The following is a 23,017-nucleotide window of genomic DNA, read 5'->3' as shown; positions in this document are numbered from 1 at the left end:
AGGATTCAGTACTTCATGTACTTGGATTTTACTTTGTGCCAAGCATTTTAACTGAAGATTTGACTTGACACAGGGAACAGGCTCAAGGAACACGTACTCTTTTTTTAACGTTTGTTTTTGTAAAGTGTATCTTGCAAGGTATTGTCTTCTCTGAAAGGGTTGAATCTTAATGATCTTATCACTCTAAAACAATGAAGTCATAGCCTTTGTGGCTTTGGAAAACACAGGCCAAAAGTTCTTGCACTTTTTCTGCATACGTCTGAAGAGCAATAGTTCTCTCTCACACGTTTTTGTAGATGGTTGCCATGTTTTAGTTTTTTATGCTGGAACACCTTCTTCTTTGTACAATGAGCCAGGTTTCAGCTTATCTAAGTCTTGCATTGTCCTAGTACTTTTATCCGTTTATTTGCAGATAATGCTTTAGCCTCTTTATCTGTCCCTAAATTCCAATTTCCTGTTTGTTACAGGAGTTAGATCTCTGCTTAAGTATTCTTGGGTTTAAAGTTAGTTGTGATTAGTCAAATCCATCCAGCAATTATACTCAAGAGTCAAACAGACTGGGAAGACTTACTAATAATTAGAGGTACAGCCTAGCCTGAATGAAGGGAATGCTATGAAAACATTTAGTAAGAACTCTAATTAGCCCAAATGAAAGACTTTGAATAGGTAAATAAGCAGCAACTAATATAGATCAGGGAGCCAGGATGCATTGGACTAGGCAGGGACGTAGCCAAGGGGGGGTTCTTGGGGTCCGGACCCCCCCTTCCATTAGAAAAATGAATGGTGCTTGCTGCTGCGTCGCCGCGCCCAAGCCCCATTATAATGGTGGCACTTAGTCTGGACCCCCCCCCCCTCTTCCTAAAATCCTGGCTATGTCCCTGGACTAGGACTCTGAGACCAGGGTTTGAACCCCAACTGGTCCAAGTTGACCCTCTGGGTGATCTTGAGCAAGTCACAGTCTCTCAGCCTCAGATGCTGGCAATGGCAAACTCCCTCTGAAGAAACCTTCCAAGAAAATCCCATGGTCTTAGGGTCATCATATGTCTGAAAGGGCTTGAAGGCACACTACAACAATATAGATAAATTGGATAGCTGTGATAACAATGCATGTCTTGTTCTTATAGTTTCTTTTCTCCCAATGTGCTCCTTTTAAAATGGATGGGGAACAAGCCAGTGGGCCAGATGTGAGGGACAGCTCAGACTCTAAGCCCTGTCCTCTCTGCTGTCATTTTCCGCTTCCCAATTCACTGTCTTTTTCTCCTCAGAAGATGCCCCTGTCATCTGAGAACTTACTTCGGGGATAATAAGAGCATTCCTTTTCTAGTCCACTTATGTTTCCAGTATTTACCTCAGTTCCATCCACTGGATATACTAGAGATCTTGCTGTATTTGTATGTAGAATATTTAATATGAAATTTGTATATGGTTCTAGTATTATAATTCAATTCTTCATCCTAGAGTAAACTCATTGAATCAGTAATATTGACTTTGTTGTTGTGTGCCTTCAAGTCTTTTCCAATTTATGGGAACCCTAAGGCAAAGAACATATCACGGGTTTACTTGGCAAGATTTGTTTCCTTCCCCAATTGATTCAATGTCAATAGGGTCTAGTCTGTTTGACTCGCAATTGGATTTGCGCTTCAGTATCTGTAAGAAGTTCCTCACTACATTAGCTTTGGGCCATGCTTGCAGGATTCATACCCTTAACATAAGTAAAAGAATATCAGGAAAAGTGAGTCACCTCACAGCTTTGCAATCTAAAATTAATCTCTTCTGTTCTTATTCTAGTGACTGTGTAACATGCAAGCCACTGATCCTAGGGAAAGCTCTCATGCCTTTCACCAGCCTCAGAATGGCAGCAGCCATAAATCGTCTGGCTATGTCCCTGGAAGAATTGCTCCATTCCGGCCTCCACCCCCTCCAAAGAACCAAGCTTCAGCCAAATTTACCTCTGCAAGACAGGAAACTCGTGCAACAATAGCCTCTTCATCAGATGTACAACGCCACCAAGCAGAATCAAGCCGAAAGAAGAGGCACAAAAATACGCTCATTTGCTTTGCCATGTCTAGCTTTTCATTTTTTCTTGCACTTGGGATTATTTTGGGGATCGCATCAAAATATGCACCTGATGGTGAGTTATATCAGCATATTTTATGCTTTCAGTATCTTTACTGATCTGCACAAATGGAGAGGGGGTACTATGGGTTCATATTTTATCTATGAAATTTGGTTTAAAACATAAACATTTACCTCTGCATCAGCAAAGCAAATATCTTTTCTCATGTTTATGATAAGCACAAAAAGGTACACACAATAAAAATCATTTCTGTTGCTGTGATATTCGTCAGTGTCACATGGGCTATTGTCAGAAATAAAGAGATAAAAGGCTTTGCAGTTTAGGGAGGGGTACTTAAAATTCTCTGCAAGAAAGCTCCAGTGCTTCATCTCCTACTGTTTCCAATAGGATGCATCTATGGCAGTTATATCTGCATAGCATGAAAGGGTTGTGGGTTGTAGTTTCTGCTGTCATGTTTTCCCTGAATCCAGTTATCACATTACCTGTCCAAAAAACAAATGGTTATCTTTCTGTTCATTGACGCATGAATTATTACATGGGACTAGGAAGGTATGCTCACAGAAAAAGTATATGTATGGAGGGGTGGGGAAAGAATTTACTGGAATGTAGTGAAAAACCATGGGCAAAGGTCCATTTCATGTCTTTGAAATAAAAGTGAACTATCTCAACAATTTGGGTAGACGTTGTCATTGTTATAATCACCTCCTTTCTTCTGACCAATGGATTGAATCGTGTGCACACGTGCACTTTAAAATTGCATTTTAAGTTGCATTGGGCCCCATTCACACTATGGAAATAGACCGGTGTGGAACTGGTTTATTTCTGTGAATTTTACATTTGCCCCTACTGCACTCAGTGCAGTTTGTAGGGTGCGTGTGTGTGTGTGTGAGACTGAAAAGCCCACTTAAGTTGGTGTAGTTGGCACTGTACCCCTTAGTGGTTTTTTTAAGAGCCGCAACTATCCGCATCTTGAGTAGTGTGACTACACTACCGAATTGATTCAGATCGTGCTGCATAATTCCCAGAAATGGAAGCACCACCATTTTAAATTGATATGGTGGCAAATGTGAACTGCAACATGGTTAAAATGGCATGGAGAGATTAAATTGCAGTAAACGTAGTGGGAACACCAAACCAATTCTGAATTGGTTCTGAATTGGTGCAGAGATGCGAATATCTTCATTCAAAAAAGTAAGTGTTAATGACCCCTTGGTTTATTTGTTATACATTGGAGCTTATCCCATAGTGTTTTAATTCGGCTTAGCTCTATCCAGTTTAAAGCTTAATTTGGGCAGCATCCTGATACTATCAGGAGGTTTTTGCTGCCTAGTTTGCCTCCCGAATACAGCCCAGGTACATCTCCACTTCCAGGAGCGCTCCACCGGCCATTTTCTCAAGCCAGAAAACTCCCAGATCCGAAAAGAGCTGGGAGGAGTGGCTCTGGAAGTGGGGATCGGCCTGGGATGTGGCAAATTAGGCAGCAAAACCTGTCTGATAAGATCAGGATGCCACCAGAACTAAGATTTAATCCAAATAGAGTTAAACCAGATTAAAATGCCATGGGATAATCTCAAAAATTGGAGGTCCGATCAGGATAACAGTACTTCGCATAAATTCTAACATGGATTTCTTACTTGCCACCCTCTATTTAACCAGGGCTGTGTAAATATTTTGTTAAAATAGTTGCTGTCCTTTATCTTATATTAATAACATATCTGGGAAGGACTCTTGTAAATTAATCCAAGTGGATAGAAAGGACTTTACAACACACTTTAAAGTGAATTCATTGTTACTTCTGAGTAAATATTTTTGGTTTCTAGTTGACGAAGTTACATCTGCCATCTTTTTTGTGGCAGAGTAATGGTACTGAAAGGCAGCATGGTATAGTGGTTTGAGAATTGGACTACAACTCTGGAGACCAGGGTTAGAATCCCAGCTCGGCTGTGGAAACCCACTGGGTGACCTTGGGGAAGTTACACTCTCTCAGCCTTAGAGGATAGCAATGGTAACCCCCCTCTGAAGAAACTTGCCAAGAAAACCTCATGATAGGCCCCTCTTAGGGTCGCCATAAGTCAGAAACACAACAACTACAACAACAATGGTACTGATCTCAAAAGATATAAAATATATTTTGTTAAAGCCCCCCATAAATTTCATGGTTCATTGGAGATCTGACCTTGGATCTTCCAAGTCTTAAACCAGCATGTGGAACCACTGTGCTGTGGTGGTGCACAGAAAAGAAGTAAACAATTAGGGGATCAAAGGAGAAGAAGAACCCTAATGGTCAAACAAAGGTCCATCTAATTTTGCATTCTGTTTCTAACAAACACCTGCCACGAACCTGAATGGTGTTCATTTTCAGATGTCTGTGAAATTGTGCCACAGTCTGATGCATTTGCATATATTGGGCTTTAAGCTGCTTTGTGGGATCTTTGCACTAAAGAGCATGCTATTAAATCTACAAAATAAATAATGTAGCCAGATTATGTAATTGCAGATTATGCCCTTAATAATTGGGAATAAATTCCACATTACTGTCAGTTTTACATAATTAAATTTAAAAGAATGTGTACCAAGAAACTAAACTATAAAAGCTCTTACAATGAAAGGAAAAGGAACTAAGTAGTCCTAAGTAATTCTTTCAGTCAGCACGCGTCAAATCCATTTAATAGCAGGAAGCAATTTCTAATAATCAGCTAGAACCAATTGCAAAACTGGCTCTAAAGGGGAAGCAAAACAACATTGACTTAGCATTCACAGTTGAAATGATTCCAAATGATGTATCCTGTATGGAATAATTGAATCACTGATGAGGAGGGATGGAAATCAGCAAAATCAGCTAATGAGTCTGTAAATTTCTGGAAGTGTCCATATTCATCTGCTGGAATTATTTAGATGAAGAGTCTCCATACCTACTTTGAAATATGTACCAAAATGAAGCAGCGGAAATTTTCAGTGACATTAAAGCAGTTGTCATATGTGGAAAACAGAGCTGACAGTAAAGTTAACACTGACTAGGGACCTCTAAAGGGCTGTCTTAGAAGGCCCTCTCATGACTTTGTCAGAGTCTAAATTGGAATGTCTGAAACCTGAGTGACAACTGCTGAAGCTGTTAAGAAAGCCTGAGGAAGGGCAGAAGAGTCAATTGACTTGCAAGGAAGGAGGCAGAGATCATTTTACCTGCTTTGATTCAAATTCAGATGAAGAAAGAGAAAAGTTTTCCTATGCAAATATGCTTACATTACATCTCAGACTAGCTTCTGATGATAGTTAGAAAGCCAGATTGATGAAGATGGACTGCCAAGAGTATGCTTTATTCCTAGCACAAATTCAGAATTTTGTCAAACATTGCTAATTTCTCTTTCCTTGGTTTGTGACTTGTAGTGCATTTTTACCAGTGTTTTAGCTCAGATATAAAATACAATATTAGAATACCTCTTTTTTTACCACACATTTTTTTGTTCATTATCTGTAAATCAGAGGAATTTTTTTTAAAAAAAACTCTGGAAGGGCTGTTAGTTGGATTTTGGGGACTATGACTGGCCCATAAACAATGACATACCAGTCGTTGATTTAAATAATTTCAAGAATACACATAATACTTTAATTGTTATCATTTTTGTGTTGTAGAAAACTGTCCTGATCAGAATCCTCGCCTTAAGAATTGGAATCCTGGACATGATAAAGAGAAGAAAATTGTGCTTCAGCAAGGAGATCTGTTTCGTCTGAATGTGGATGCTACAGTGCACTCGATAGTTATACAGGATGGGGGTATGTGCCATCATGGATTCACCATCGTCATCATTATTTCTATCCTGCATTTTTCCTGTTTAGGGTGCAAAATGGTTTACAACTAATTAAGAAACACATAGGTAAAAATTCACAAAAATGAAAAGTTAAAAAAAGATTAAACAATCAAAAAAGTAAAACTGGATTAAAACATACACTACTAACTCAGACACACACACCCCAGCACAACAGTTAGGAAGGTCTAGTACATTGTTTAGGAGAGCTGGGCCTTACACAGTCGGCCCTTCTTATACACAGATTTTTTATACACGGATTCAAGCATCCATGGTTTGAAAATGTTCAATAAAAGTATAAATTTCAAATATCAAACCTTGATTTTCCATTTTTATAGCAGACAGCATTTTGCTATTTCGTTATATTTAATAGGACCTGCGCATCCATGGATTTTGTTAGCCACAGGGGATCTTGGAACCAAACCCCAACGTATAACAAGGGTCCACTGTACAATCAGTCATCAAACATACTTCTTTATTATCTCCCAGCCTACAAAGGCTCTCAAGGCAATAAACAAATAAAAAGCAATTAAAACAGTACAAAGATAAAAACATTTTAAAAACCCATTAAAATACTCTCTAAAAAGTCATAAAAGCAATGTAATAATAACCCCAGAATCCAGTTTTGAAACAGAGAAAACAGTGATTTTAAACACTGAGTGCCATGCAGAACATCACTGTTTTGGCTGCCTGCCAGAAGCTAAAAGATGGGGACAGCCTAACTTCCTTGGGTAGGGAGTTCCACAATCAAGGTTTGCTGCAGATAGTTGCTAAAAGCTCAGCTGCAGCTGCTGATCAAAATGTTGGTAACCCTATTTGCTAAGGTTGCCAACTGATCAGGGGGTTAAAAAAGCCTTCCCTGTCAGTACCAGCTTTCCTCAGCTTGGTGCCTTGTGATTATAACACCTTCCAGCCCCAGCTAGTGGGTAGGGATGATGGAATTTGTAGTGCAGAATGTCTGAAAGCCAACCGCATTGGAAAAGACTGCTCTATACTTTTATTCTATTATACACAGCATAATAGAATAATTGACTTGGAAGGGGCCCCATCGGCCCTTGAGTCCAGCCTGTTTAAACAGTCATGTCTTGGTACAGAATGTGTAACCTGCCCGATTTTACTGGACTTCATCTTTTGTTGTGACTAATTATTGGCTATGTAGGTTGGCTGGCATGTTTGCAGCCAAGCTACATCCGAAGAGCCATATAGTTTCTCCATTACTGTAGACCAACCTGAACTAGACAAGGCAAACTATCTTTATTCATATACCTGCTGTATTCATGTACAACACAGAGAAGATGTATGAGAAGCCTACATTCTGCCTAAAATTTACTCCTGAATGAAAGGAAAATAATTTTGCCCCATCTTACTTTAGGGAGTTTAGTTATAGCAAGCACTTTTCTGCCTAGCCTCATTTGCTTTTAGGATCAGAATTGGACCTCCAGGAACAGAGTGTGGGAAAGGGGCAGGGCTCAGCAGGCTTGACATCTCTTTTTAGATCTTGTGCTGTTATTTCCATCTCAACTCCACTTAGTATCTGAATGGAGCAGGTGCCATAAAACAATTTGCATTTAGCAATGTAATGCATATATTATTGAATTTTGTAAGTGCTACCTAGAAGATCACATTTTTTCAAAAAAGGTAAAATCCCATTTGACTTGGGTGGTGTGTGGTATTTCATAGCCTCAAGTGACTAAAGTGGGCATGAGAAACCATTTATTTGATTAAAATAGTTTTGTGAACAGGATCATTGCCAAGTTGCTATTCTGTCATCATGTCCCAGTAATTTTTCTTACTGTAAATGCTGTCTGGAACACAAGGGAGGACTATATCCTTCACACTGAAATTGTGGTTTTCAATAGAGTTCCGAGAAATGACAACTATTGTCCTGTAAATGACATACTCATTTGTAAAGGTTGCTGTACAACTTGGGAGTTGTTTATATTTAAATCAAGTGTTAGTGGAATGAGAACAGACAGAGCTTGAATAACAAGGACAGAACAAACATTTGAAATCAGTTCTTCCAAAAGGAAGTTTCCTCCCAGTTTACTTCCTGTACAGCAGAGAGAAACAGCCTCACAATATAAGACTGTTTTGAGAAAAGAACAATGGAATTTTTTTTTGAGCAGAAATGTAATATTAGTTTAAGAAAGTTGGCATCATTGCCATATGGAGCAAGGATTTCTCCCCAAGCATTATTTTACTGAGTGGCATCATCCATCTATTTTTCTCTCTCACACAAATAACTTTTCCAAAGTTTCATAAAACTGAAAAAAAAAAAATCAGCCTGAAAACAGTTGTGGCACTATGTCAGTAGCTGTTTCTTTTACATTCTGACCATTTTTATAGTGCCTGTCAATCCCAGAGAAAAGAAAACATGGCTATGTTACTGTTACAACTGTCATCTTACTCTCTTCCTCCTTTAATAGAAGTCTATACATCTGCATAACTTTCCTGTCTAGCTCTCATGATTATTTTGTTACATTGTTGATGTAGTCTGTTTTCAGCTTTTATTACCGTCTGGATTCTTTTTGTACATTTCCTGCCACTGTGCCAAGTGTATCAAATATAAACAAATTAAAAATACTGCTCAGTCATCAACATTTTAGAAGCCTGGCACAGCAGGATTTAGTTGGTAGCTTTGGAAGGACATGATCAGGCTTGTGGGAAGCAGTGCAGAATGCTTTAGTCAGCTTCTCAAACACCCTCTTTGTTCTTTATATTTCTCTTTGTTCCAGTATCCCACATTATAGCTAGGATGCTGGGTTACATCCAGTGTCACCCTGCTTAAAGTACTGTAGATCCATTAAAACGAATGGAACTTATTAGTCATAATTCAGTGTCTTTAATTTCAGTGTGTCTGCTCAAAGTAGGACTGACATTGGATTTACCTAACTTTGATAATTTTCCATCTGAAAAAAGTTGTATATTGAGATCAAGCATTCACTCACATTTCAGTAGCCTTGCTGGTAAATTGGTTTGTATTTTGCATCAGAGCAAAATGTTATTCCATAAAATATACTCAGATGCTACTTGAGTGATTGCTTACTTCCCCAAATATTGTTTCCTGCAGGATTGCTTGTCTTTGGTGATGATGAAAAAGGATCCAGAAATATTACACTACAAACACATTTTATCCTGATAAAGGATGGTGGAGCGCTTCATATTGGAGCAGAGAAATGCCGTTATAAATCCAAAGCAACAATCATCTTGTATGGCAAAAAGGATGAAGGTGATTATGTGCCAACATTTGGCGAAAAATTTGTGGGTGTGGGCCCTGGTGGAACACTGGAATTGCATGGATCTCAGAAGTTAGCGTGGACTTCTCTGTCAAAGACTGTATATTCTTCAGGGCTGGCCTCTGGTTCATATACATTTGAAAAGGAGTTTTTCCGAGGTCTAAATGTGAGAGTCATTGACCAGGACACTGCACAAGTTTTATCTGCAGAGAGGTTTGATACTCACGAATCTCAAAATGATAGCAGGAAACTTCAGGATTTTCTAAAAGCCCAAGATATTGGCCGAATTGTTGCTATTGCTGTGGGAGACTCCGCTGCTAAAAACCTACTGGATGAAACCAAAACAACCATACAGAATCTCCTGGGAAGTAAGCTCATCAAAGGATTGAGTTATAGGTAAAAAGAAAAAACAAAAACAAAACACTTATTTCTGTGCTTTTACAAAAACAGTCTTATCTGAAAATTGTATTCAGAGGTCAATTCTGCTGTTCTCAGCTCATGCAAACATATACTGTACATGTGGTGGGTTAAACTCATCTGAATATATCTTGCAGAAGTGCCATAAGAAAGCTTTTCCATGTAGTATTTCTGAACCTATCTGCCCATATCAATGGCAATTGCTATCTCGCTGAGCCTCATTAAAATGCAGTCGTACCACCCACACATTTAACCCTTTGTGATCTGGGGAAAAGGCTGTAATAATGAGAGGACTCTTCATTATCACAATACCTCATTGCCATATTCAACGAATCATTCCAATACTGACCTAATAATATTGAAGAATCTTTGGCTAGGTGTGGGGAACTAAGGCCAGTTTTAACTTCCACAGGACTTTGATATTTCTGTCTGACTTGGCAGCCCACTCTCCCTTTTTCAATCCTCAGAATAGTTCCAGAGGTAGAAAATCCCCTTGAAGAAGTTTTTAGTACTGCAAAGTATTGCAAGAAGAGGGGGGAAAGCATCTGTTTGGTGCTGGATATTGAAGTATGTGGTGATCTGTGGGGGGAGGGAGGAAGCCCTTGGCCCTTTTTAATACACACACACACACACACACACACACACACACACACACACAGTACAATCTCAGTTCTTTGGAAGTATATTTTAATAGGTTAATACTATGAAATCAAGTTCTTTATCTTCATAGCACACAAGACAATCAGCACTACTGTAGTTGGTTCTCTCCACATATATGTGCACAACAAAAATAGCAGATGGATTTGTTATATACTGTTGCGTGCATGCAGTCTTGGAGAAGTAGCCACATAAAATCATTTAGAACTACATTCGTTTTATGAAGGATCTTGAAAGCATGCTATGCCTGTTAACATTCCTTGATTCACTTTTACTCTGTTCTGGAATGGCGTTAAAAGTGATTGCAAGAGAGGAAAGACGGGAATAGAATCCAAGCATAATGATAAAACATGCTGAGATTGGTTAACTTTCAGCTTTCAGAGATCAGTGGGCAGAGAAATCTGGAAAGCTTTATTTAAAATGTATTTACTTTTAAAATTCTAATGTTGTATACAGTAGGGTTGGTTTACTAGCTGATTTGGGCCTCACACATTTCCCCCCTCCTCTGAAGCCCCTGTTAATTTGCCCACAGGATGGGGGATGAATGCTGGGGTAGATAGTGGTATGAATGGGGGGTGGGGGTGGATTCTGGTTGTATGAGTGCATGTCTGTTGATGTGACCATGAATGTCATCCTTACATATCCCCCTTTGTCTAAAAAAAAAAGGGGGGGGGTGTCAGAGCAGGCTACTACAATATACATACAGCGAAACCTCTTCCACAAAATGCATTAATCAGAATATACCAAGGGGCAGAATTCTACATTGCCTGCTTAGTTATGTATGTGTCCCTAAGTAGTGTCTCCTGGCTCTATCTCTCCATACTTCATCAGGCATCAGCTGAACTGAGAGAAGGAGGTCTGTTCTGCTGGTGACTGGAGCATAGGAAAATGACATTTCCATTTTCCTCCTACCTGCAAGCAAGGCTGTAACAAGGACTTGCAGTGGGATCCTGCTTCTGATTGACATGCCCTCACTCACTAGCGGAAGGAAGGTGGAAATGCCATCTGCTCTTGTGCCTGTCATCAGCAGAATGGACCTCCACTCAATGCACCTGGTAAAGTAAGTTTAGGAGGGCAGTTACAATTGTGGCAATAGTACCATGATTGTGACTGCACATAGATCATGAATATGGAGCAGTTATGGATGCCTAACTCTAGGTTACTCCTCTCTAACTGTGATACTGAATACCAGCCAACATCAAAAAACAAAATGGGAGAAAAAATCCAAAATCAACAACCCATAAAGCCCAGGAACCAAAGAAAAGCCACAGTGAAAGGAAAACAGCTTTAAAATATTCATAATTAGGTGTGTGTGTGTGGTGGGTTTTCCCCACCCAGCTAAAGGCCTTCCTAAACATCCAGGCCTTGCTTGGCGCAATGCCTAAGATGATAAAGTTTGCTTCAAAAGCCATGGAATTTCTTTGCATAACCTTTGTGTAACATTTCCTTAGCTACTATGGTTTCAGAAGGTGGATAAACTTTTTTAAATTATTATTTCAAACATTTTATTGTTTACTTTAATATTTTGGTATCTCTGGATTTGCAAAATGTTACTGTTGCTCTGTTTTAGCAGGATATTGTATTTTGGGATGATTTTATTTGTTTGTTGAAAGACTTTACTGTGGAAAGGCAGGATAAAAATGGTTTAAATATGTGCCTGGTGATTGTATTTGAAGCATGAGGAGACAGAACTATATAAACATAAATAGCACTGTTTTACACAGATATTGCATTTTTTTGGCTAGAGTTGTATGCTATAATTTCAAGACTGCTACGTTCCTAGGAATTGAAAAAGAACCTACAGACAGATGTTTTTTATGTTTTTAAAAATGAACGTGAACCGTTGCCAGTCTGTCCCAGAATCCTCTGTATAATAACTCGATACCTGCAGCCCTTGGAAGAGTCAGTCAGTAAATTTGCAATGTCTGTCTTGGGGCTTACTCTAAATGCAGACCAGAGAGCTACAACATCCAGGCTGGGTATTTATTTCACCTTTCCTTTTGGGTCCCCTACTTTTCTTTCTAATTTCCTTCAACTCTTTCCTGTCAGGCCTTTTCCTCCTCAGACAAGCGGAAACCCCACCCATCCCCCCAGATTTCATCTCACCTTAACTTAGTTCCTCTTCCACTAGCCAGCCAGCCAGCCACACATACCCTAATACAGGCTCTCCATTGCATAGTTCTGCCAAAATGCTAATTTCTCCTTCTAAGGCAGAGGAAAAATTTATCAGGAGAAATGGTCTGATTCTTCAGGAGACCAGGAAAGACTTATGCACTGAAGCCCCACTAGTTTTCAGGGTACTCCTGTGTCAGTGTTGATTTTGCACATGATGTTTTCATGCAAAGTTAATGAATAAAGGGCTTATTCCCTGTATTTATAATGCAATGAAACACATGATACCAAGGCATAGTGCAACTGTAGGACAAGGGGGGAGACTTTGAAAGGTCAAATGTCTTTTACCCTTTGTGTTTATAGCAAGATAAAATGGTACAAGCCAAAGTCTTTTCACTTTGTGAGAATGCTTGATGGCCTGGGTAAACCAGATAAACTCTTGTTGGGTCGCATTAGTTTTAGATTAGTTCACATCAATTCCATTGATACAACCATATTCAGGGATAGCCATGTTGGCCATGTAGCAAAATATAATAACTTCAAAAATCCACAAAGCAGTGATACCTTTATTTGAGCAACCAAAATGCACAAAATACATGATGTAAACTTGCAAAGCTCCACTGGCTTTTTCATCAGGCAAAGGTGTTAAAAATCATACAAGAGAAAAAAATAAATGGTGATGTTAGTCACACCCTGCCTTTTGCCAAGGTGTTGGTGTGTGTTGTTCTGTGTTGAAATATTGTGGAGGGATATCTATGCAAGCTGGTCCCTCCAGGCCCAGTGACAGTAGGAACAAAGTATTCCAAAGTCCAGGAGATAAAATTTGAATTAGATTAGTAATGCAAAAAGGTACTTCCTCTGAGATCCAAGATGTCTATATCTTTTGTGAGATCATAGCTTCCTTTGTTAGGGAGAGATCACTTCATGCGATGGCATGTGACCATTTGGGTTTTTTATACTTTTAAAATGCCCATTGCACAGCTGTGCTAGAACACAAGTTTTTTAATAAAATGGTTGCTTAGGGACATTCTAAAAATTAGACTTCCCTTCTCAAGAAAGATGACAGACTAACCATCCCCTTTGTCAAAGGCGAGTAGATGGAGGTTAACCACAAGTTTACTGTCTGCAAATACCTTCCTCCGTTCTTAAAAGATAAAGTTATGGAAGAGTATTACTTGGTGGATTCTACAACTTATAAATCACCAGCCTTAAATCAACACTATAGAATGAATAAATATAAATAAATAAACAAAAGGAAGTTATAAATGTGGTCTGGAATATACTGGGATATACATCCAGAACTAATTTCAGGATAACATGATGGCAAACAAGTGTGTTATGTTGCATATAAGTGATTCGAGTTTCCAGTAATAGGTAGAAGCAGTGCAGGTTGATTTGAAAAATGGAAGATTAGTGCTTGGTGAGGAGCAGGTAAGGACAAAAGACAGAAGGAATAGAAGCAGCTCTGAGCACATTCTCTTTTCCTCGCTTTCCATCTGTCTGTCTCTTTGCCTTTCATCATTTTTCTTCATTTATTTATTTGTTTATTATATTTGAGCCTTGCATATTTGGTATCTTTCAGATACACAGAAACCTTTCTTGTCTGCTGGCCAGTGGCAGCTGGTGACCTCTGTGTCAGTGAAAAGGGTAATCTACTCTGGACTTTAATCTAAACTTCCCTAAATTGGAGAATTCTTTTTAAAATCCTCACTGAAATCCCAGAGTGGATTCACTTTCCCACTGTCATGGGAGCTGTCCTGTTTGTTGGCTAACATTACTTGCTTTGGAGCTGGAGCTGGAGCTGTGGCCTGGCTGGCATGAACAGGCATCCCATATAAGTCAAGAAGGCATGACTGGACAGGAATTGAGGGCTAAAGGAAAGGAGCCAAGCAGGTATTTGAGAGGCAGTCCTTATTTTTCAAAGCTGTTGACAAACAGACCACTCAGGACTGGAACTGATGTGACCTGGTTTGAATATATCTGCAGTTCCTAGTCAGTTAGACGTTTGATAGGTAAAACTAGTCAGGGATAAATGAACAGGAAACCTAAGAGACCTAAATGAAAAGGAAATATCAGAGGCCCTGTTGCTTCCCTTATCTCCTGGCTGGCTAATCCTAGCCCTGTGAGGCGCAGTGCCTAATTCACAGTGCTGAACTTGTTTCACTTTCTTTCTTTCTCCATGCTGAGGTTTTTTTCTCTACTTAGAAGCCAGAATCTTTATCTATGCCAGTGTAAGATCATCTTTTACAGTGCAAGTATGGGAAATGTCACTCATTAGATTTTGTTGGGTTGCATCTCCCAGCATGCCTCACCATTGGCCATGCTGGCTAGGATTGATATCAGTTGTAGTCCAGTGTCCAGAGATGTGCACATTTCCCAGCCTTGTACAGTGGAATTGGCACTGTGGGGTGTTTGCATGTGTCCATGGTATGCTGAGTGCATATGCATGTGTGCAGTGTTGCTGGAACATTAGGAGAATTCAAAATGCAAAACAGAAATAGTTAAGGCCCTGGCAGGTGTATTCTTGTAGTACATAATCATGATTTTTAAATGATACAGTGTTGAATGAAGGCTTGTATATGGCTGCCAGTCTGTTCAACTGGTTATAAGTTATCCTGGTATTTCTAAAAATAAGTAATTTATTTTTTTTAAAAAACCATGACTATTGTTAATAAGGTAAGCCAACTTTTAATCTTGAATCTGGAGAAATTGCCTAGAAGCTTTCACTGGCAGCCTCTCCTTTCTCTCCAACTAAAAAACAAGATAATCCATACTGTATAAATATGATAGCACTGTCAGAATTCACATTCTCTGCCCTGAAAAGCAAAGCATTAGATTGCAGAAAATGTGCATTTAAATCATTTAAAATAAATTTTAGAATGTCCTAAAAATACTCAGTGTTGCACCTAATGACTTCTATGTTCACTGTGTTTCCAATTGCACTTTAACTGCCATGGCTGATTTGGACAAAATCCTGCGATTTGTAGCTTGGTGGTGCACTAGAGCATTTTGACAGGAGATTCTAAATATCTCACTAAATTACAAATCACAGAATTCCATAAGCATGACAGATAGGTGGGATCAAATTGCTATGATTGCATAATGTGAGACTTTTTTTATTCTGACCATGAGTCATTGGGTAGTGCTTCCCTGTTGTACTGTAATTTGAATGCTGACCTTCCCTTGTCTTCTATTTTTTGTGTGGGTGAATGTGGGAGGGATGGCATGGGAGCTGCTTGAAGGTAGTTTCTGCCTACCTGAAAGAGGCAGAGATTGAAAAAAACACTTTTTTGAACTTCAGCTTTGGCACAAGGAAGGTTCTTTTATAATCTAGAAGGTAACCTTTTCAAGCTCTGGTTAGTTGGTACCTTTTCCCCACCCCTGGCACTTCTATGTGAAATGGTGTGAGGGTCATGCAGTCATATTCATTTAAGAAATTGTGCTTTTGAGCTTAGCCTTCTACAATGCTTATTGGTTTCATCTTGGAAGGGAAGAAGACTAGCGTTGCCACTCCTATGTCCTTTCCACACCACATCACACCACACCACAGAATCACTTATTTAGAATCCAGTACAGTGAATGACCAGTACATTAACCTCCAACTGTTCCAATTTGGCAAGAACAGTCCCTATTAAAATTTTAATACTTTTTTCAGATGCTTTTAAAATGTCCCAGTTTCCTTCTCTTCCTTCCACTTTCTCACTTTTTTCTCAGCTTATTTCGATTGCTGCAAATATTCAAGTGCAAAAGTCATTTGCACTCAGTTAACTTAGTAGGGAAAGAAGGGAGAGTGGAATCTTGCCCAGTAGACTCAAATAGAAGTAAACTGTTGCATCATTTCCCAACTTGTGTGTTCTTCCTTATTAATGTATATACTTGACTATAAGTTGACCTCATCGATAAATCGAGGGCAGGTTTTGGGGCCAAAATTATGGATTTCGATATGATCCATCGATAAATCGAGGGTAACCTAGCGGCATGTAACCAAGGATGTAAAGGATGAAGCAAAGGAAAACAATGCCAAAGAATTTACAAAATTCTGGCAGGCATAAATGCCTATGCTCACCGTAAAGGCTGGATGGAGAAGGGAATTGTGGTTTTTTTTTATAATAGTTAAAGTACAGTACTTACATTGACATGTGGATAAGTTGACCCATTTTTTGGGGGTCAATTTTTTTGACTAAAATTTCTAGACATGAGTAATAACTTGTTTCAAATTTGACCACACTGTGATGTTGTTTGACCACACATGTCCCAGTTTTTATCTGTGAAATGTTGGAGGAAATGTTGGGTTAATGCCAGGCCTCGGGGTAGGCATCCTAGCAAAAATTCTTGAGCACAAATAGCATTGGTCTATATGTGATACAGATGTATTTGGCATGTTAGAAGTAACTTTTTTGTTTGTTAAAATAGTATCTCTGTATGCTTTCTTAAAAGTGCACACATAACAGAGTGCTTACAAAAAGAAGCAAGAGCTTTCTTGGATATGCTTGTGCTCCTTAAATTTAGCTCACCAGTTTTGGAAGTCCTAAATGAAATAATTGCTGGAAATGTTGATACCAGTTGGCATGCAACTTGAAGGAAAAGAGGGGTGGTAGGAAGAGAATGAAATCCCTTGGCTTCAGTGCTGTCAACTCAGGGCTGGCTTAGATTAGAGCTAATAGGAGGAAAATGAGGAGTAACCATAAAGGCATGAATGCAGTGTCAGTGCAGTATAGTTTTTCAAGGTAGGAGTTACTGAAGAAAGTGCAGAGGTGGATCTTGGCTTGGTTTCTGACCTTGAACAAGTAATTTATGGAGTGTCTACAATGAAGGCTGTATGCCAGCCTACTAAAATGTCCAGCTGCAGCCTTGGCAATCTGTTATCAGCAAGGCTCTGGGCACTGTTACTACCCACTCCCTCCCCTCTGATCTTCATTTTAAGCCTATCTAAGAGCTTTTTGAAAGATGTAGAGGCCCACATTTAAGTTCTACCATGGTAGGAAATTTTGATCAAGTTTGACTTGGTAAATGATACACAATAAATCAATCTTTCCTCTCCCCATTAGTTATGTGTGTGTGTGCGCGCACGCGCAACTGCATGCACCTTCAGGTCATCAATCAAATCAGTTGCGTCTTTTGAAAGATTACCTACAGCACTTGCTATTCATTGGTAGCCTTCCATCCAAGTACTAACCAGAGCTGACCCTTCCAACATCACACAGGATCTGGTGCCTTTATTGGCACACATTAATATTGGAGTGCGCTAATTGCAATACATGTTGAGCCTCCCTTATCCAAAATGCTTGGAACTAGAAGCATTTTGGATTTCAGATTTGCTTTTTGTTTTTTTAAATTTTGGAATACAGGGAGGTAGAGGATAGGAGGCTTGAAGACGTCTCATTGACAGGGTTGCAGTTAACAGCAACAAAATTGCAATAGGTGTTGAGTCTCCCTTATCCAAAATGCTTAGGATCAGAAGTGTTTTGGATTTCAATTTGTTTTTGTTTTTAATTTTGGAATACCTGTATTTGCATATATTTGCTTAATGAGATATCTTGGAGATGGGACCTAAGTCTAAACACAAGATTCATTTATGTTTCATATGCATCTTATAAACATAGCCTAAATGTAATTTTATACATAATATTTTTAATAATTTTGTGCATGAAACAAAGTTGATGTACACTAAACCATCAGAAAGCAAAGGTGTCACTGTCTCAGAATCCTGTGAAAAAAGTTTTGGTTTTTGGATTATTTTGGCTTGTAGAATTCTGGATAAGGGAGGCTCAACCTGTGTTTTCTTTTTACTTTTGTAAAGCCACTGTGGTATAGTGGTTTGAGTGTTGGACTGGAACTCTGGGAGACTGAGGTTCAAATCTCCGCTCAGCCATGGAAACCCTCTGGGTGACCTTCGGGTATTCACACACTCAGCCCAAGAGGAATGCAGTGGCAAACCTCCTCTGTATAAATCCAGCCAAGAGAACCCTAGGATAGGTTGCCAGAAGCTGGAGTTGACTACAGCACCCATAACAAAAACAAATGGCTACTTTTCAAAAGCTGTGTTCTAAGGAAGACTTTGTGTTTATTCTTGTGTTTTATTCTTCACAGGCAGGCTTGGGCTTTAGTTGGCGTAATTGGTGGTGGACAGTTGTCTTGCAATGAGTCTGTGAAAGACTATGTAAACCATAATACAGACAAAGCAATTGCACAAAGAGAATTTGTTACACTGGATGGCCAGAGGTTTGCTGTGAGAGCTTTCAGTGAGTGGATTGATGGTAAGTGTATAGTTTCTTCTTTTTAAAAAACAAAACCAGGCAATGAAACCATTTTCATCTGTCTTCTGCAGCTGGAACTGCTTAGCTCCAACCATACCTTACTGCTGTGCATCTGTGTGTTTCATGTGTGTTATGATCTGGTTTGAAGCCAAACATTCTATGAGCTCCAGAGTAAAAAAAAATTCAGATTTAAAGAAAATGTAGATTATATTTTTCTATCCCTGTGTTTATAGGCAAAGATAATAAAAGATATTGAGATGAAAGCATAGATTGGCCTGCTGCTAATGGTAAAAGTTCTCATGCTTTTGAGCATGTTACAGTTTTGCATTATTTCCTTTTTGATTCCTTTACAAGATAACATTTTAAAACTTTTAAAATGTACCTTAGAAAGGTGTTTCTGTAGAAACTGCCTAGTAGCTTTTACAGAGTAAAAAATACATTCTTGGTCTAAAGTGTTTACTAGCCACAGTAACTGAAGTTGGTTAAGAAATACTTTTTTGTGTACAGAAGAGTATAGCTATTGCAATGTGTCCTTAGCCACCTTCTTAGCTTTGAGCAGGAAAAGGAAACTGTGGTCTTGGCAACTCTGTCTTTAATGTACTGGAAGAGTAATTACCTGGCACCAAATATATTTTAGAAAGAAATGCATTCCTATTCTGGTCCATCCAACATTTTTTTTTTAAAAAAAGGTTGTTATACTGCTGCCTGGCAAATACAAGAAAAACTAGAGGTTCATCCCTAATGATGTTTGATACCTGGCCAATCTAGAAATTTACACTTCTTTATCTATATTAAGCAATAACATCTATTTTTGTCAGAGAACATGTGCTTCGGATGTGGATGCTCAGCATCCTTGAGCTTTGTTTTCTTTTTCCTAGTTCCCAGTTATGATATGGAAGCTCTTCTTCCCTGTTTGTTCTAATTTCCAAATACAGCCGGCGCTCCGTGTCCATGGATTCTTTGTCCATGGATTCAGCCATCCACCGCTTGAAAATACAGTATTCGCATGTGTGTGTGTGTGTGTGTGTGTGTGTGTGTTCCCCCCCCCCAAAAAAAAAACCCTTGATTTTGCCATTTAATGTATGGAACACTATTTTACTACTATTTAATGAAAGTTGAGCACCAATGGATTTTAGTATCTATGGGGAAGCCTAGATGACGGTGATGATGATGATGATGATAGTTTATTTATAAAGTGCCATAAATTTACACTGCGCTGTACATAATCAGTTAATTTAAAAATAAAGACCTGCCTGAGGCATACAATCTAAAGTAAACAATAATAAGGGTACATGTTAAAACACAACAGTAAAATATATCGGAAAACGGGTTAAAATAGAGGTTGTCCAAACCCAAGCAGATACCAAGGGTCTGCTGTAATGATAAATAAGAAGTTTGGGGTTCATGAGGACATATGGTAGGAACTTAGTTTCTCCTTTTTCCCAAGTGAAGCAGTTGTGTGTGTGCACATACAAAAGAGAAATGGTGGTTGCAGGAGAATAATGAAAGAGACTCCTTATGTGATCAGGACAGTATGGGAAGAAGGATATAGCTCTCTTCCTCATGCTGTATTGCCAACCTTGAAACTGAATCTGGTACCACTATAGTGCTACAGAGAGACAAATAGGAGAGATTTTCAGGGGCTGACTATGAAGCCAGTTCACAATTGCCTCTCTTCAGTCACATGTTAAGGAACAACTCCACTAAGCAACTCATGTTGTTAAATAGGCCTGATGGATAAGGTGGGAGACCACTTGGAATAACTGGGAGGAACTGAGGGCTTCAATTGCAATCCGTGGCAGCTGATTGATGGATGATTCCCACCAAATTGATTTTCTCTGTTCTTCCCCAAGGGCTGCTTAATTAGGGACAGGTCTTTTAATAGCTTCCATATAATAGTTTCTATACAGCATTTATCAGGGGGAAATGGTTTGGCTCCCACCACCCCATGTTGTAATTCACCATGAGTTCTGTCCCATGTAAGGAGAAAGGTGGGATATAAATAAATTAATTAAATATGTCCTTTTTATATAAAATTTTGGGAGTCTCATACATGTAAAGGAAATCCTACCTTCATTTTGGCACTCTGTTCATTGGCAGTGGATGCCACCTTTAGCACCATGTGATGGATTTTGATCTTGCAAATTAGGTTTGAATGTGTACTTAATTGTTTTATGTAAAACAGTTATGAGTATATTTGTTAAAACCATGTCAAAATACAGGTTCTAAATACCTAAAATCAACAGGAGAATGATATATTTACTGATTTAAGGTGTTCCAAAGTGGGGTTTCCAGATCGAAGCCGTGGATGGAGTGATACTGGATCTCTCAGAAGATGTTAGTATGTGGAATCCTGAAGACCAAATTGTTGTCGCAAGTACTGATTATTCTATGTACCAGGCAGAAGAATTCAGCCTGCTTCCTTGTCCAGAATGCAACAAATACCAAGTCAAAGTTAGAGGTAAGAGCTGGAAGAGAAGCAATTATAAACATGTACTGCAAGGTTTGTATTTCCTTATGATTTGTTGTCCTCCTGTCTGATTTTAATGCATTGTCTTTCTAGTCCTCTGACTTTCTAGCTTTTTCAGCAAATGTAACTTCTATTCCTGTCTAAAATCATTGTTTGACTCTGATATTACGTGCACACCATTGTCTTTATCAGCTGAAGGCTTATGGAAAGAAAGTTTCAGATCCCATGATGTGAAATAAATATCATCTAGTTAAAATCTGTTTTGTTCATATTTTTGCAGCTTCCTCTTTTATTAATAATGGCTTCCCCTTTTATGGACTGATTTCCTAAATACTTTCTTTGCACTCAGCTGTGTTGGGACTGCTTTCTAAGCCAAGCAGACACCCATCATTTCTTTGTATTCTTGGCCTTTTCTCCTGTAGTATTGGTGCCATTTCTACAAGGGGCACTTGGTAAACCCTTTGGTATTTCCCATTGCAGACAAAAGGTGGGTATCTCTCCACTGCAATAAACTGTCAGGGTCACATTTCTTTTCTTCATGAACCACAGTTGTTGTATTAATTCCTTACATTTCTGTACTGCACAACTACTGAAGTTGTTCAGGCTGTTCACAAACTAAAGTTTCAGAAGGCTAAAATGGTGAGAGAATCACATGTGTTTAGGAGGTATTTGGGGCTAAAAAACTTTTCCTGTTTTTGGTAGGTGTAATGAACAGAGTTGTGGGCTTCACAAAGCCCACTGTCCTCACTTTTCCCACCTTGCTGCAAACCTAGGAGGCATCTAGACTGCTCAGAGGGATAGCTTGATCATTTCAACTGCTACAGAATAACCAGATTTTGACAGAACCACCTTCTGCACTGGCAGGAAGATGCCCCAGACACCGTTACACTCTATAGGAATTCTTCACCTTCCAAGGGCAGACCATTTTAATAGGTCCCTTATTATTCTGGAGATCAAAAAGGTCGTGAAAGTTTAAACATCAGTAGGAGATAATCCAGCTATGACAAGATGATAAGTGTAAATTGCTGCTTTTTCAGATCACCATGTTCCTGTCAGATACTGATCAATCAAAATCAATTGTGCCCCCTACTGTAAGTGCTGGACTCATGTTGTCTTGCGACATCCCCATAGTTGTTGTGGTAGCCATGAGCTGTTGAACAGTCCCGGTTCTATCATTCTCAGTGCAGAAGTGTGGATCCCTATGAACAACAATCCTCAGTGTCTTCAACACCAAACATGAGGTCATCACTTTCAGCTCATGCAAGAAAACTGATAGGCAGTGCTGTGGTGCACAATTGTTGTTTTGTGCCATCAAGTTGTTTCTGACTTAAGGTGATCCTAAGGGAAATCTATCATAGGGTTTTCTTGGCAGGTTTCTTCAGCTTTCCTTCTTTAGAGTTATCTGTTACACCTTACCCTCCAACCTTAACTATAGTTAAAGGCAAAGTAAGCTTGGAGGCAGGTTGCAGTTTGTGATTAAGAGAGAAAAGTGGGTATACTTGATATGTTACATTTCTTCTTAGGTTATTACTTGAAGACTTCTTCTGAGAAACAGAAGAAATGTGGTGTAGCTTGGCCATGAAATAAACCACTTGGAAAACAAAAAGGGAATTTTTCCCTGGTGACTTGGCTGTCCATTCCAGCGTTGATGAAAAGAGAACTGACCTCTGGGGGAAAAATCATGCTTCTTTCCTTAAGAAAACAAAACAATAACCCCCATGACATTACTTCATAGATTAAAGTTCTTAGGACAATACCTTTAAAATATGGTTGTCTATTTAAGGGAATCATGTTTTAAACTTTTGAGATCCATTGAGATGTGAGTGGAGGGTGAAATCAGTTTATTAGCTGGGGACAGCCAGAACACACACTGTGACATTTTGGAAGCTTTGAGATGTTTGAATACAAAAGTTAGGTGGTAAGGTCACTGTGGAAATAACAAGTATTCTAAATAATTCAGTGGCTTGGTGAAGGTCTGAAAGAGTTCT

General features: G+C 39.0%; 1 protein-coding gene across 4 annotated transcripts in view; it reads left to right on the top strand.

The window, feature by feature from the left end:
* LOC149323649 (cell surface hyaluronidase CEMIP2-like) overlaps positions 1-23,017 on the top strand; it is an 80,066-nt gene that overhangs the window by 14,361 nt on the left and 42,688 nt on the right. For 3 of the 4 annotated variants that reach the window (XM_089490599.1, XM_089490589.1, XM_089490607.1), the window contains exons 2-6: positions 1,789-2,131; positions 5,708-5,848; positions 8,951-9,512; positions 18,393-18,559; positions 20,832-21,020. In XM_089490599.1, coding sequence (XP_089346725.1) covers positions 1,801-2,131; positions 5,708-5,848; positions 8,951-9,512; positions 18,393-18,559; positions 20,832-21,020 — 1,390 coding nt within the window. In that variant the 5' untranslated portion in view covers positions 1,789-1,800. Of the gene's footprint in view, positions 1-1,373; positions 1,392-1,788; positions 2,132-5,707; positions 5,849-8,950; positions 9,513-18,392; positions 18,560-20,831; positions 21,021-23,017 lie in introns of those variants that run through there. The other variant, XM_089490613.1, reaches the window with a different exon arrangement.

The sequence above is a fragment of the Sceloporus occidentalis genome, unplaced genomic scaffold (genome assembly GCF_023333645.1).
Source record: "Sceloporus occidentalis isolate IW3139 unplaced genomic scaffold, rSceOcc1.0.p SCAF_1, whole genome shotgun sequence".
In the NCBI taxonomy this organism is placed as follows: Eukaryota; Metazoa; Chordata; class Lepidosauria; order Squamata; family Phrynosomatidae; genus Sceloporus; species Sceloporus occidentalis.
The sequence above is the reverse complement of the archived record's forward strand: the minus strand, read 5'-3'. Positions and strand labels throughout refer to the sequence as shown.